General features: G+C 40.4%; 1 protein-coding gene across 1 annotated transcript in view; it reads right to left on the bottom strand.

The window, feature by feature from the left end:
• Window positions 1–10,783: 10,783 nt before the first annotated feature.
• Window positions 10,784–16,515, bottom strand: part of LOC110675915 (neurogenic differentiation factor 1-like) — a 58,972-nt gene continuing 53,240 nt past the window's right edge. The window contains exon 3 of the mRNA XM_021841941.1: window positions 10,784–11,387. Within this exon, the coding sequence (XP_021697633.1) occupies window positions 10,914–11,387 (474 nt within the window). The 3' untranslated portion in view covers window positions 10,784–10,913. The remainder of the gene's footprint in view (window positions 11,388–16,515) is intronic.

The raw sequence follows: 16,515 nt of genomic DNA, 5'->3' as shown, positions 1-16,515 counted from the left end.
AAGCCATATGGAAGCCCTCAATCCCTCCGACGCAGTCCAGCCTCCTGCCGCCGTCGTTCTCCATAGTCGTTCCGGCCCTGCTGTCGGAAGTGGGGCGAGGGTCTTCCAACCACTTAACAACGGCGAGTACTCCACTAATGTTAGCTCTCAATCAATGCCTGATGCACACGTGCCTTCCAGAAATATTGGCGTCTCCAAAGTGTGGCGGAAAGAAGACATCGTTATCTACTACCAGAACGTCGGCGGTATGAACTCGCGCGTAAACGACTACCGAATGGCCGTGTCGGATTCCTGCTTCGACATTATCGTCCTGACAGAAACTTGGCTTGACTCGCGAACGCTATCTAGTCAGGTGTTCGGAACTGATTACGAGGTGTTTCGCTGCGATCGTAATCCTAACAACAGCAGGAAGCTCACGGGAGGCGGCGTACTCGTAGCTGTTCGTTCCAGATTGAAAGCAAAGTTAATCGAAAAAGAATCGTGGAAATGTCTGGAACAAGTTTGGGTGTCCATCAAGCTTGGCGATCGATCTCTTTTATTGTGCACGCTCTACATTGCTCCTGATCGAGTTCGTGATAATGAGCTCATAGAGGCGCACTGTGACTCAGTCATCACTGCAATGGAATCCGCCAATCCCGTCGACGATGTTTTCATCTTGGGCGACTTCAATCTACCAGGCATTTCGTGGATATCATCTCAAAACGGCTTCCTTTATCCAGACCCTGTACACTCTTCTATGCATGATTGTGCCGTCAGTCTTCTAGACAGTTACAGCGCAGCCACACTAGCACAAATCAACCACGTGGTCAACGAAAATAATCGTAGCCTGGATCTTTGTTTTGTTTCTGTGCAAGACCAAGCTCCATTCATTGGAGCGGCACCCTGTGAGCTTGTTAAAGCAGTACCGCACCACCCTCCGTTGATTATTGCCGTTGAGAATAACCAGGCTCATGATTTCGACAACTGTCCTGTTGGTGTGTCATATGACTTTTCTAAGGCGGATCACCGTAGCATAGCAGCCGTATTGGCCGACATCAATTGGGATAACGTTCTCGATCTCAGAAACATTAATACTTCTGCGCAAACTTTTTCTCACATCTTGACATACGTCATAGACAGACACGTGCCGAAGAAAGTTGCCCATCATGACTCCCGCCCTCCATGGCAAACTAGCGAATTGCGAAAATTGAAATCAGTCAAGAGAGCAGCTCTAAGAAGATATACAAAGTATCGGACACCTTCATTGCGAAGCTACTACCTGAGAGTAAACTACGAGTACCAACGTGTCAGTCGTCACTGTTTCTTGCAGTACCAGCGGAGCATAGAACTGAAATTTAAACGCAAACCAAAATCGTTCTGGAAGTACGTAAATGAGCAGCGCAAAGAATCGGGCTTTCCTTCTTCGATGGAATGGAATGGTAAATCCTCGTCCTGTTTACAGGAAATCTGTCAGTTCTTCGCTAGCAAATTTGCCAGCGTATTCAGCGGGGAAAGTATAAGCAATGATCAGGTCATTTGTGCAGCCAACAATGTCCCCATGAATGGCCAAGCTTTGGGGAATCTTGATTTGGATATCAATGCTGTATCCAGGGCCGCTTCGCAGTTGAAATCGTCCAACCATCCTGGACCAGATGAAGTTCCCTCAGCATTTCTCAAAGAGCATATCGGAAATTTGCTTGCACCGCTCTGCTGTTTATTCCAATTATCTCTTTCTTCCGGAATTTTCCCTTCCTGTTGGAAAGTGGCAAACATGTTCCCGGTGCATAAAAAAGGAAGGAAACGCGACGTGGATAATTACCGTGGTATTACGTCCTTAAGTGCTGTGTCGAAGTTATTCGAGCTTTGCTCTCTCACTGCAAGCACCTGCTGGATTCCGATCAGCACGGATTTACCGCCGGCCGCTCAACAACCACTAACCTACTGTGCTTCACCACTTTCATTACCGACAGTATGATCGCTCGAGTGCAGACTGACGCTATATATACTGACCTGTCGGCCGCTTTTGACAAGTTGAATCACGATATTGCTATTGCCAAACTTGACAGATTTGGCGTCTGCGGTAATCCTCTGAGCTGGTTCGGCTCTTACCTAACCAATCGTCAGCTAAGAGTTGTGATAGGCGATTGCAGTTCCGACAGTTTTCACGCTACATCCGGTATACCACAAGGAAGCCACCTGGGACCACTGATTTTTCTGCTTTACTTCAACGACGTTCATCTCGTTATCAAAGGCCCCCGCTTATCGTATGCAGACGACCTGAAAATATTTTTACGGATATGCTCTGTTGCCGACTGTTTATACCTACAACAGCAACTCGATAGTTTCGCCAGTTGGTGCTCGCTGAATGGAATGGTGGTTAACCCCACCAAGTGCTCCATCATCACGTTTTCTAGAAAAAAGCAACCAATCACGTTCGATTATAGTTTGCTTGGCACGAAAATTGAACGTGTGAATCACATCAAGGATTTGGGCGTGTTCCTTGATTCACAGTTAACGTATAAACAGCATATCTCGTATATCGTCAGTAAAGCGTCAACGGCTTTGGGATTCATCTTTAGAATCGCCAAGAATTTCTCCGACATCTACTGTCTAAAATCACTCTATTGTTCTCTCGTGCGTTCCACGTTGGAATATGGTTCCGCTGTTTGGAGTCCTATTTATAATAATGGCGCAGAAAGGATCGAATCTGTTCAACGCCGATTTCTCCGATTCGCACTCCGTAAGCTACCTTGGAGAGATCCATTCCGCTTGCCGAGCTATGAGAGTCGATGCCGATTGATAGACTTGGACCTCCTCCGGAACAGAAGGGACACATTCAGAGCTTTAACAATTGCAGACGTTTTACTGGGTCGTGTCGACTGTGGGACAATCCTGGAGCGAGTCCATCTAAATGCCCGTCCACGCTCCCTCCGGAACAGCGTCATGCTGAGATTGCCTCTAACTCGAACCAACTACGGACTTCACGGAGCACTTAGCGGGTTGCAGCGAGTGTTCAATAAAGTCGCATCATTGTTCGACTTCAATACCACCCGAGAAATGCTTCGCCGAAGGTTTTTATCATTTTTTGACGAACGAAGAGTTTAGTTTAAGTTTTATCTCTTGACTCTTTAGTGCTTTTGTTAAGTTTTGTCCTCCGATTGTTTTATATATATTTTAGACATCATTGGGGCTACAATTAGCCTGTTGATGTGTTTCGAATAAATAAACAAAACGGCAAGCCCATCTTGAGCTACACTCTACTTGTCAAGTCAATGTTGAAAAGGATTTAGTCAACATGGGATTAATAAGTGAAGTGTAGATCAAGATGGGTATGCCGTTTTGCCGTTGTACCGCGTTGCCGTTCACATTGTGCTTGGGGCCTTAAGTTTAGGCCAGAAACACATGTTTACTAAATTTTTAAACAATTTTCGTTGGTTTATGTTCAAAAACATTTTTCACGGTTTTTGAGATTTTGTCACACTTCTTGGTTTAAACTTAAATTTAGGGTATATTTTGTTTTCCGTGTCCCTTCCGAAATGTCAGATAGGAACAACCCCACACGGAGAAATATTTTTACCTATTTTTTGAGTAACTTCACCCAAAATTAAGTATATCGATTATAGTTTCAACCCAAAATCTCTCGATTTTCTCTTTCTCCCACACGAATGTTGTCAAAAATAGAGAGAGCTGCATCTACCCAATTGGGGTACTTTGACCCAATAAGCCAAAGTTGGATAAATGCAACTTTTCTTATGTTTGGGTCGAAAGAACTCCATTTTGCGTTAAATCAACCCAAAATTGAGTATATTTTTCTAATGGAATTAAAGCCAAACTACCAATTTAGCCAAAATTGAGTTATTGGGCTCAACTACGGAATTGCGTTGAAACAACCCAAAATTGAGTTGGATTCCATCTCCGTGCTGTGTTAAAATCAAAATCCCTATGGCAGTTTGACAAAGTATTCAAACATGATCAAAAGTGTCAAGGTTCATATTTAAAACCATTATTCAAATTAAAGTTTAAATATGTTATAGTCGTTATTATTGCGTAGTATGCACCTGAAACGTAAAGCACTCAAGTAAAATTTCTCCTGTTTACCGAAGTAATTTTGACAGCTGATCCAGTATGGGCGAAGTGTCACTTTTACTTGCGGAATAATTGAGCGGCACATTTTTCCGTACGGAAAAGTGACAGCTCCATTTGATATGTACGGCAGGCGTTACTGACGTTATGAAATCAGTTCTACTTATCAGCGGCGTACAGCTCAAGTAATTTCGGTACCGGAATCATTCCTTGACCGTTTCTTGTCCTATCCTTTTGCACAGTACTTATGATCAGCGTACCGGCCATATAGCTGGAAAATTTACTGAAATAGTTGCAAGAACATGCTCTTCGTATTATGAAATAAAAAAAAAATCATTAAAAATTTTAGGACCCAATTGAAACAAAAACCTTTAAAATCGCTGGATTCAAGACAAAATGGAACATGCACAGGGAAGTTATGAAAATTAAAACAATGTTTAGATTTTGAATCTCCACGAGATGGTCACCCCACATAGTAGACACGATTTCCACTGATGATGCGTCTCCGTATTTCCCAGGGAGAAGGGTATACGATACGAGGTACGCCTACCGTTCATGTTTTATGAGTGTGTTAGGGTGCGTCCATATAATACGTAATGCTAAAATTTGAAATTTTGAACCCCCTTCCCTCCTCTGTAACGCTTTATGTATGAACAATTTTAAATTTTTGTATGAGCCGTAACGCTTGAGCCTGCACCCCCTCCCCCTAGAGCGTTACGTAATTTGTGGATGCCGCCTTAGTGTTGCTCACAACGGTGCTAGACATCCCGTTGGTTACATATTGAAAAGCATAAGCGTTTGCTGCTTGGCTTGGCCCGCGTTTTCGACCTATGCTGTTTGGGCCGGCCCGCGTGAGAGATGATTGTTGGGCGAGCTTTCTTCGTAGTTGACAGCGGTATACCCACCCTGGTATTTGCCGACTAATTAGGCATTTCACGGCGAAATTCTCTCTCTTTCGCTCTTCAACGAAACTTGAAAGCAATGGTGCCAGTACCTGTCAACTTTGACAGGAACTGGCACTGCTGTTTTTAGATTTCCCGGAGGAGCGAAAGAGAGCGATTTTTTTTTTAAAGTTTAATTTTCTGAAGACGTCTCCGTGCAATGGGCAATATTGTTGTCAGCCGTCAGCAACAGGGGGGTATACGCAACGAGGTGCGCCTACCGTTCATGTTTTGTAGGTGTATTCGTTTTGCTCACAACGCTGTTAGGCATCCCGCTGTTTGAGTGTTGAAATGCATCAGCATTCGCTGCCTGGCATGGCCCGCGTTTCGACCTGTGCTGTTTGGGCCGGCCCGCCCGAGAGATGATTGGTAGGCGAGCTTTGTTTGTAGTTGACAGCCGTACACCCACCCTGCACTGTAAGACCAAAGTACCCTTTAAAGGGTAAAAAAGTACCCTTTATGAGAGAAACTAGTTTAACTCATAAAAAGAGTAAAGGGCCTTTACTCATTAAAGAGTAAACACCTTGTACGTCAAAACAACGAGTAAATTTTACCCTTTATTCCAAATGAAAATTTTGGCGAAATGGGTAAAATTCACTCTGTTTTCTTTTTATATTTATATTAAAAAAAAGGAATTCCATGGATGAAACTGAATGAAAAATCATATATTTAATTAATTAGATAGCTTTATTCATTGTTTAGTATTGTAATAATCATAGCAGCAGCACATTTGGTAGCAGATGATTTGTATTCTTTCCAATCTGGGGTCCTCGGTTCTTATTCATTTTGTGCAGCGCATTCTGTAAATCATATAATTGATTTTATTTTCGATGAAGAAGTAGTGATAGAATAAACAAATTCCTGATCAAGTTGCATTTACTTACCTTTACTACCAAACCCGTTTCCAATTATGTTAGTTCCACACAAACAGTTCTCATTGCTGAGTCTAAATGATTAGTGAGAAACTCCAAGAAAATTTTCACCCTTTAATGGGTAAATGCTTTGAACGTCAAAATGGGAGAAAAGTACCCTTTATTAAAAATTTGAAAGTACCCTTTATTTTGACATTTTCATATATCAGAGAAAAGTGGGTATTTTTCCCTCATTAAAGGGTAATGCCGAGTTTACAGTGTGGTCAGCAAGGATCCGAGGTAGACGAACTCGTCCACCACCTCGAAGGTATCCCCACAGACAAACAGACGTAACAAATTTCGTTAAAATCCATCGCCCAGTTTACACCATCATCATCTGGTGAGCATGTTGCACGAAAAGGTGTTTGGTGCAACAAGACCGGCAGATGGCAGTAGTGTGAAACGTCAAACGCGAAGATAAACGATGAGCGCGCCTCTGGTTGTGAGATTAGTAACATAGCGAATTTTAAATGATCGTTAAATGTGTGGTCGATGGAAATTTCGTCAGTGTTACGTCTGTTTGTCTGTGGGGATAGTGTAAAACGTCAAACTCAAAGAAAAACGATGTGCGCGCCTCTGCTTGTGAGGTTTGGAACATGACGAATTTGAAAAGATCGTTAAATAAGTGGTCGATGGAAATTTCGTCAGTGTTACGTCTGTGTTGTTATTGTGGACGTTCAATTCAACTGATTTAGATACGGTTTTCACTAAATGCAATCCAAAGGCTTCTAGTTTCATATGCTGGACCAGTTTAATGCCTATATCCGGAGTTATTTCGGTGTCCTCCTGGGTCAGGTCGGGTAAAAATCGATCAACTTCCTTTTTTGTGCATAGTAAATGGTGTTTAAACCATTTAAACCTCTCTAATTTAACAGAAAACGGAAATTATGTATCCTCGACTAATATTGTGATATCTTGGGGCAACCGATTCCGGTCAAGGTTACCTTATGGTCCTCCGGAAGATCCGGAACATCCGCAAAAGTGGACTTTTCTTGAAAATTGAGCTAGAGAGCTGGGATTTTTTTCAAACAACTTGCAATGATGAGCTTAAAAATAGTATACCATCGTTGCCTCGGTATGAATATTCGAACAATTGTACATTTACTGAAAGTTGACCTAGAGCAGTGGTCATGTGTGGCAGTGGCCGCATGTGGCCCTTGAGGATGTTTTGTGCGGCCCGCGAATGGATTTTGAATATTGCAATTTCAGAGAAAACTTTCCGTTTTACGGTTCAACGGAAAGCTACCGCAGCTGTCACATCACTGATTTGCACTGGTAAATCATCAGTAGGCTTCAATGATACCAAGGCGGCTGCAGCTCCTCCTAAGGTGATACATTATGCTCACTTTGTGGAGAAAACCAGGAAGGGTAGGTGAGGAAGGGCTGGCCGTTTTGTTTACAAACATCTGAGACAGGTAGTCGGACAATCGACTTCTGATTGGTTGGAAAAACAGTGTTGTCTATAATTATTCTAATACGGTCGCATCTGCTCCATGTGTGCTCTATACTTCTTTCTCTATTTTCTACAATTTCGTCCACACCTATGGCAGCACGGTTAGTTCAAGTTTCAGCATCTTGCGGGCCAGGCAGTAATGACTTCTGATTGGTTGGAGAAAAAGTGGTGTCAAACATTATTCTAATGCAGCCGCATCTGCGCGTAGCGTACTCTACTTTTATCTCTCTTTTTAACTATTTCGTTCGCACTATTGGCAGCACAGTTAGCTTCAGTCTGAGCGTTATCCAGACCAGGCAGTAATGTTTGTAAACAAAACGGCCAGCAAGTTAAAGATGGCCTCCTAGCCATCTTCGCCAAGTGGGACCACCTTACTCTGGCTACAGAGTAAAATCCACACATCTTGAATGATACCTTGCACAGTACCAAAAAATAATGTGATTTACGTCTTTCGGGATGCACATAAAAGAAGCGAGCCGAATGATGTAAATTTATGTCCAATTTCAAAAACGTTAGTGTCTGATTCGAGAAATGTCGATCACAGTTCCATCGTTTTCGTGTCCTTTTACATGTAAAATTACATTTTTTGTTCAATACATCTTCAAGGACACGTTTTTGTGTCATTCCATCACTTACATCATGTGTCATTCAGTCATAACCAGAATTACGTCCAGAGTAATTTTCATTATTTTTAAGAGTGTGGATACCGTCTTGATGATTGTTGTTTGTTGGTGTTTTTCATAGCGCTTACTCTTTCAAGCATACTATGATTGAATTGTTTGCTTCAATGATAGAATGATTTCGAAGCCTGCGGTAGAACTTTGACAGCTGCGGTAGAACTCGGCGGCTACCGCAAAACGGAAAATTTTCTTAACAACCGTAATATTAATGTGATGCGGCCCGCATGTTATCATTTTTATTCATGCTGATATTTAATCTTATGCTCTTGGAAAGCCACTCATTGAAATCATGTAAAATATTTCTGCGTTCATCCATCTTCATGGCAGAAGGAGTAATATGAAATTGATTTTGACTCATTTAAAGGTTCAAAGTTTCTGTCAAACCTGATTTTTTTTAGAATCTTAAAAGGAAGGCTAAGGGCCTGCAAGAAGTCTTCAAATCTCTAAAAATATTTCTGAACATATTTCAGTTTACAAAATTGAACCAGGATCATGGTCTTGCAGATGTGTCTGCAGAACGCTTATATTTTTAACAAAGAATTTTTTTTTTAATGTTGACTTCAAAAATATCTCATTTTTCTGTAAATCTTGTAAATCGGACAATACATTTGCAACTTTTTCGATTTTCCATACAAAATGGGCAACATATATTTTTAAGTATTTAAAAATTGAATACAAAGAGATCAAAAGTAATATCGATCCGATTGAAGTGAATTTCGCGAAAAAATTTTTAAACGATTTATCTAAAAATATAAGAGACAAGTATCTTCTCCATAATTGTTAATCTCATCTAAATGTACAACTTTTCTGAAGATACTATCAATCTATTACGTCAATTTTTTGGTTTGTGTACATTTTGAAATTTGTCAAAAAAATTAACGTTACTGCTTTTAACACGTAACATGTATTTCAAGGTGAGTTTTTTCGACATGAATTATTTTATATTAGCTAACATAATTCATCAAAAACTTGGCATTGTTTCTCTGTCACTTATATATTTGCTTTCAAACTCCTCTGCTTTGATCGTAAAATTCCCAGAAATGTTTTATCTGTTTTCAAAGAAATAGTTATTTAATACAATTCAAAACTGTTAAAATTAACGCTCATAAATCTTGCGACCCGCGACTTATTTTGAAAGCGTTGAGATGGCCCGTGTAATCGGTTAGGCTGAGGATCACTGACCTAGAGCACTGGGATTTTTTTTAAACGATTTGCAATGATGAGCTTCAAATTAGCACGGCATCGTTGCCTCAGAATGATTTAGAATTGCCATTTCTTGGTCCTCTGGAAGATCCGAAACATCCACAAAAGTGGACATATCCTGAAAGTTTACCTGGAGAGCTGGGATTTTTTTCAAACAACTTTCAGTGATGAGCTTCAAATTACCACAGCGTCGTTGCCTTGGTATGATCTCAAATGGCAATTTCTTGTTCCTTTATAAGATGTTTTATTTTCCTTCTATAAGACGGGTATTAGCGAAACAATTAGGCGGTAAAGGTAGGAATATTCATTCTCTATGTTCTACATACGTTTGTTTTTTTTTTTTGTATTATTGCACTACCACAGACAAAACGACCTGAAGTAACTGCGACGATCTACAAGCGTTTTTTAAAATAGCCGGCGCGAGAATTTTTCTCGCCACGCATAATACATTACTTCACTTGAGCGGTGAAAATAAATATATTCTTTCGAATGTTTTGAAACCATGAATGGGTTTGACATTGGTTTCGAAAACCATAATCATGACGACAGCAGTACACCCCAGCGGACGAATTTAAGTTTTGGGAGCGAATTAATGTAGAAAATAAAAGCCGTTTAAAAAAATCGAAGCTCTCAAAACCAATTTTCTATCTAGAAATTTTCGTTCTTCCGGATGTTCCGGATCTTCCGAAGGACCATAAACTGCCTTATAGGATTAGACAACAGCAACGACATTGACACGATTCTAAAACCACGCATGCAAATTGTTTGCTAGAATTCGCAGCTCTGTTCGTCAATTGTCAGCATATGTTCGTTTTTACGGATGTTCTGGATTTTCCGGAGCATCAAGAAATGTCCATTAGAGATTATACCAGGGCAACGGTGGTATACTTTTTTAAAGCTCATCACTGCAAATCGTTTGAAAAAAAAAACAGCTCTCTAGGTCAACTTTCAGGATATATCCACTTATACGGATGTTCCGGAGGATCAAGAAATGGCCATTCGAGATCATACCGAGGCAACGATGGTATACTATCTTCATTGTAAGTCGTTTAAAAAAACAGCTCTCTAGCTTAATTTTTATGAAAAGTCCACTTTTGCGGATGTTCCGCATCTTCCAGAGGACCATAAGGTGACCTTGAACGCAATCGGTTGCCCCACGTTATCACAGTATTTGCCGAGGATACATAATTTCCGTTTTCTGTTAAATTAGAAAACCATTTACCACAGACATTGTCTGTGCATTTACTATGGTCAATCTGTTGTTGAATCTGGAAGTTGATCGATTTTTCACCCGACCTGACCCGGGAGAAGTCCGGCCATAGGAAATAAACTGGTCCACTTGTGCCAGCACATGGAACTTGAAGCCTTTGGATGCTTTTAGTGAAAACCGCATCTAAATCAGTTGAATTGAACGTCCACAAAAACAATTTGAAAAAATCGTAACCCGGTCTAATACGGGTTAAGGACTTGCAATGGTAAACTTGATAAACGCAATTTTGTCTCTACCAATAATATTATAAAAACTGCTGACACTCAATTTTATTAAATTTTTTATTCATAATACACTTCAAATAATACTTTATTTTTTGGAAGTTAAACACATAATTATGTAAACTAAAGTACGATCAAAACTGGGGAAGTTCCAAACAGCAGATCCAACCCATCAATCACTGCCCATGGCCATGTGAGGATGATGGTGATGGTGGAAGCTGTGAATGTGATTGCTCGTATCGATCCCGGCCACCGTCATCTGGTGATGATGGGGATGATGTTGTTGCTGATGATGCGAATGAAGATTATGCTGCGAAGAAGCATGGATAACCGACTGGTGATGGTGACTTTGCTGATGTTGAGCCTGATGCCGATCCAGACCCAATGCTTGCGATTCTACGCAGGAGGAAAACGATCTTCCACCAACGGTCGGTTGCGCAGATGTTGCGTTTGTCGTCGAAGGCGAGAAATGCTGAGATTTGATATTGTTGTTTTCGTTGGGCGACAGCCCGTTGCCGCCGTTGCCGTTGGCGCGAATGTTGGGCCACTTGTCTGAGTGGATGGAACCGGTGCTCGAAGCGGATAGCAGTTTCGGTTTGGTCGTTGGCTCGTGAGGTTGCACCGGCTGGAATATGAACGGCCATGCCTGGAACGGAAATGAGACAAGAGGGCTTAATATAGGACATGAGGTACTAATATGCCATTTGGTTCGAAATTGATGGGAAGCGAAGCACAAGTTGTGCTTATCTTGGGAAGTGAAATTCGATACATTTTCCTACAATCGTACGATCTCAGAAGATAGGCAAAACCAACGTTATGTACACAGAAAAACCCTAGATGCATCCAATTATCTTCGATGCGGACAAAATTATAATTTGTCGCAACAGGCAAAATTAAACTGTTTAGCTTAATCTAACTCATACCTGAAATATTAAAAAGTACAAATATAGTGCGCAAAGTTTTTCAGTAGTTTAAGGCGAAACTGGATATGGCTTTCACGATTTTTTTTTAATGTTTTTGGTTCATTATCAATATCGGGTTTCGTCGAAAGTTAGAGGAAGGTTCAAGGTATCATCTGGATTTTTTCTAGGTGGAAAATGTTTTCCGTTCTTGAGATTTCAAGTTTTCTGTTAAATTTTGTTGATGTTTCCTGAGCCAACTTTTGGCTTTGCACGTGTAGGACCCGGATAGTACAACGGAAATCGAATCAGATGCTATGGCATGAAGAGGTTTTGTTATTTGGTTGATGCTTCCTAAAACGGTACTGAAAAGTGCTACTACTACTGCTACGTAATAAGTGCTGAAAAGTAGCACTTTTCAGCATTTTTTGCGCCCTTTTTGCATGAAACGTTAAACCACAAACAGAAATTTGTTCCAAGGATTACGTCTGTGGTTAAACTATCATATCCTCTCTACTTTTTTCACATTGAACATTTTGAACCCAAAACGCATCTTGGATTGATATGTAGGATGAGTTAGGGGTCCATTGAACAGCTTGAAAATTTCCAGATTGAAAAAAATCTGATGATTCGATTGGTTGCGATCCAATTGACTATCAATTTTGCACGCGTCTGTTAGATAACCGGGAGCATCCTGAGCTACCTGTTGTACTTGACCATTAAATTGTATGAGGATTTTAAACAAAGTTCCTCCAAGAAACCTCTAAGGTTTCATCAGCACTTTATCCAGGAATAACTATATTTTCAGGTATCCCCCATACCACGCGGTTGAGAAAATCAGAACTTTTAATATATTTTCGGAAAAATCGACAAAACTCATCGGATTTGTTAAACAATTTTAGCCTTAAAAAGCTGAAAATCATGACATGGCCGCCTAAATCAGGACGGATGGTAACCCAGATAGCCGTAGCGGTAAACGCGCAGCTATTCAGCAAGACCAAGTTGAGGGTCGTGTGTTTGAATCCCACCGGTCGAGCATCTTTTCGGGTTGGAAATTTTCTCGACTTCCCAGGGCAATAGAGTATCTTCGTACCTGCTACACGATTAACGCATGCAAAAATGTTCATTGGCATAGTAAGCTCTCAGTTAATAACTGTGGAAGTGCTCATAAGAACACTAAGCTGAGAAGCAGGCTCTGTCCCAGTGGGGACGTAAGCACAAGAAAGAAGGTAACCCTACTCAAAGAGTTTTTCAAACAATTCATTCAATTTTTCAATAGGCTGGATAGTTTGTACTCTTCTAGGATTTTTTGTAATGCTTCAACTTTTACTTTTTTTTAAGATTCATCTATAACTTAAGGGAATTCTGAATGGATTCATGGATTCCAGCAAGTATTTGCCCAATAACCCCACTCATGACACATCAAAAATTTCATCAACGAGTTCCGTAAAATATTTTCCTTCTTCAGAAATTTCTTAAGGGATAGTTTCAAGATTCATGATTTTTATTCACAAAAATCTCCTACCCTTTTTCTTTTGTTGTTCTCAAGATACTTCTTCAGACCATATTATTTGTATTTTTCAGAACTCTGGCTTCTATTAATTTCTTCAATTCTCGATTACTTTTTCAAATCGACGTAAGTAACTATCATACGGTTTTGAGAAATTTAAATAAGAAGTATCACAACCTTTCTTCTAAAACTGTTTAAAATGAATCCCCTTTTATGACTTGTTTACCGTTTACATTGCTTAAATTTTGCATGCAATCAGCTCGCGTTAAAGCACTAGGTAGTTCCTATCATTTCCCACAAAAATTGTATGACAAAATGATAAGCCGTTTCAATCAGTTACTTACGACGTTTTTGTATCAGTGTAAAATCGACTTAAATAGCGTTTTGTTTTGATTCATGGTTAAGTCACTTTGTCTCCCATACAACAGAGCGACGAAAGTAGCGGTTAGGTTGCGAAAGTGCAGAATCTTACTTTCGTCGTTTTGTAAATCCGGAAATTGAACGTTCTAAAAGTGAAAAATTGAGTTGGTTTAGAGCGGAACGTGTAAAATTTCGTCTGCGAAACACGTAGGATTGATAAAGTAAGATTGCTAACTTTTCTGACTTGAGTCTGTTTGAATAAGTCTTCGAGAATTGTTCCATCGACCTGTTTTTTGGTAATTTCCCTGAAGATTGTTAATGAAATGATTCAAGGACTTCTTTAAAAGTTTTGTACAGCCAAAATCTTGCATTTCTTTCAAAATTTCCTCCACAAATCCTTCCGGGTACAGCCTTGAGGTTACGCTTTCGCTTCATAAGCGGAAGGTCATAGGTTCGATTCCCAGCCCCTCCACAAAAAAAAAAACCCGTCCAGCCATCAGAAGACGCCGCACGGAGGACCGTGCTTTAGGGAGCACATCCATCCTCCGTCAGTATCGGATGGTGACTGAGACAAACTGACCCTCTTCGCAGGCAGCTAGCCTCAAACGACGCAGGAACACGGAAAAATGAACCACTGCAATATCCAGGGACTTCTTCTCAGGCATCTTGAAGAGAAGAAGCACATTTTTTTTACTTATGACGACAAAACTGAACGTTTGTTTAAAGTTGCCTTGAAAGGTCTCTCAAGTGACTATAAGTCACCCGAAGATATCAAAAATGGAATAAATGATTTACTTGGATTTTCCCCAGTCCAAGTAATCATTATGAAAAAGAGAACCCAATCTGGCATTGTTCGGAAAGGGCTTTCTCAAGAATAATACTTAGTTCACCTTAACAAAAAAGAACTAAATAATATAGAAGCTTTAGAAAAAGCAAAACTTATGTTCGATGTCCGTGTGACATGGGAACATTTCCAGAAACCTGGAGGAAATTACCAGAACCCCACTCAGTGCCGTCAGTGCCAAAAGTGGGGTCATGGTACAAAAAATAGTCGCATGGATGCTAAATGCATGATGGCGGAGGTTCTTCTCACGCTAAGGACCGTCTGTCCTGTGAAAGAAGATACCAGAAAGTTTGAATGCGCCAATTGCAAGGGCCCTCATAAAGCCAACTTTTGGGAATGCCCTTCACGCAAGAGAGTCATTGAGGCTCGTGCCAGGCAGATGAAGGATAATATCCGTTACGATAACGGTCGTTTCCGGAATTTGCCTGGTAGAGTATCGAACAATGCTCATTTTTCAGTTAACGATCGCTTGATTAGGAATCATACCCACCAGGAAGATCATAATCATGCTCATTCACAAACTAATTTTAATCCGTCCGGTAGCCATTCGAATCTTTCAATTTCGAATGTATCTACCCACGGTAAATCCTTTGCTGATATTATAGTTGGTAATTTGAACTCCTCCCCTGTTCGTACTATGAGTACCCATTCTACTTGTTTCAAATCAAATGGGAAAAACCCTAGCGCCACAGGTAACTCCTACTCAGCTTCTTCGTCTACCGAAAATTCCAATGGGAAATCATCAGATGATATGTCTGCCTCTGATTTTAATTTTCTAACTGAACAATTGAATCTAATGATTGATGCAATGTTCAAAGCCACCACTATGACTGAAGCAGTCCAAGTACACTTCCGTGCAAAAGTTTGGGTTCACCCCCTAAAAAAATACAAAAGTGTTTTGTACATATCTCCGTGATTACAAGTCCAATTCAAACTCTTTAAGCCGCATTCGAAAGGCAAAGAGTTATTCTTACTTCGTATGTATTTTTCCAAAAACATTTTTTTAATTTTGTATACTAAATTTTCACTTAAAGTTGTAACATTTTTCAAAAAACACACTGAAAAATCATATCTAATTGGGTCGATCAAAATTTTAAATCAAAGTGTCATTAGAATCGTAATCTTATATTCTTTGATGAGACACTTTGAAATTTCGGCGGAAAAATCTGGAAAGTATTCAAAATCAATGAAACAGTCAGTCAAGTCATCGTGCAAAAGTTTGGGTTCACCCCTCAGTATGATGCAAATCGTGCAAAAGTTTGGGTTCATCTGAGCCACACGCACATCATTTTTGTCAATATATCTGCCATTTTTCAACCGATTTTGATAGTTTAAAGCTTTTTTGAGCGCAAATAGTGGCGCGTACATGATTGGTTTGAGATTTCACAGATTTAAGTAAGTTCAGGTGAACCCAAACTTTTGCACGATGACTTGACTGACTGTTTCATTGATTTTGAATACTTTTCAGATTTTTCCGCAAAAATTTCATGAGTGCTCTTCAAAAAATATAAGATTGTGAATCTAAAGACCAGAGTGTCGTGATTCTCATGTATACCTAAATGAGCTAGTGTGCCATGCGATATTTCATATCGCAGCTCACAGTTCATGTGAGGCACGAGATGCGGATACGTACAAAATATATTTTAGTGAGCGAGTCTCATGAGACATCTCGTGAGGCTCGTCGCATGCGCTTACTAGGAGTACTTTTATGCAGTTATGTTTGCCTAGTACAATAACCCCACGGAAGCATACGACTTCGGTCTATTCCTTCTTTGGTGGCCAGCACAAGTTTTTCAATTCAAATGCTTGGATCTCAACCGCGTTGAACCACGGCAGTCCTTCCAATCTTCTAACGGGAAGTTTAATCCATAGGTTAATCCCGTTTCCTTGCTTCTGATACCTTCGCCAACGAGTCTCAAATGCACTGTCACATTGAGATTTTCTCATGAGACGGCGCATGAGCCAGTGCAGATGTGATCATTTGAGCTAGTACATTGCTACATGAGATCTAAAAAAATGTGCCTCACCATAGCACGTGCTCAAGCGCGCGATTATTTGTGTGCGCTCATGGCAAGCTGATCTCAAGCTCTTGATGTGAAGCGCGTATACATGATGTCTTTAGTAAAGACACCTTATTTTAAAATTGTGGTCGATCCAATGC

This window comes from Aedes aegypti, chromosome 2 (genome assembly GCF_002204515.2).
Source record: "Aedes aegypti strain LVP_AGWG chromosome 2, AaegL5.0 Primary Assembly, whole genome shotgun sequence".
Taxonomy (NCBI): Eukaryota; Metazoa; Arthropoda; class Insecta; order Diptera; family Culicidae; genus Aedes; species Aedes aegypti.
This window is presented reverse-complemented; position numbering and strand designations above follow the sequence as displayed.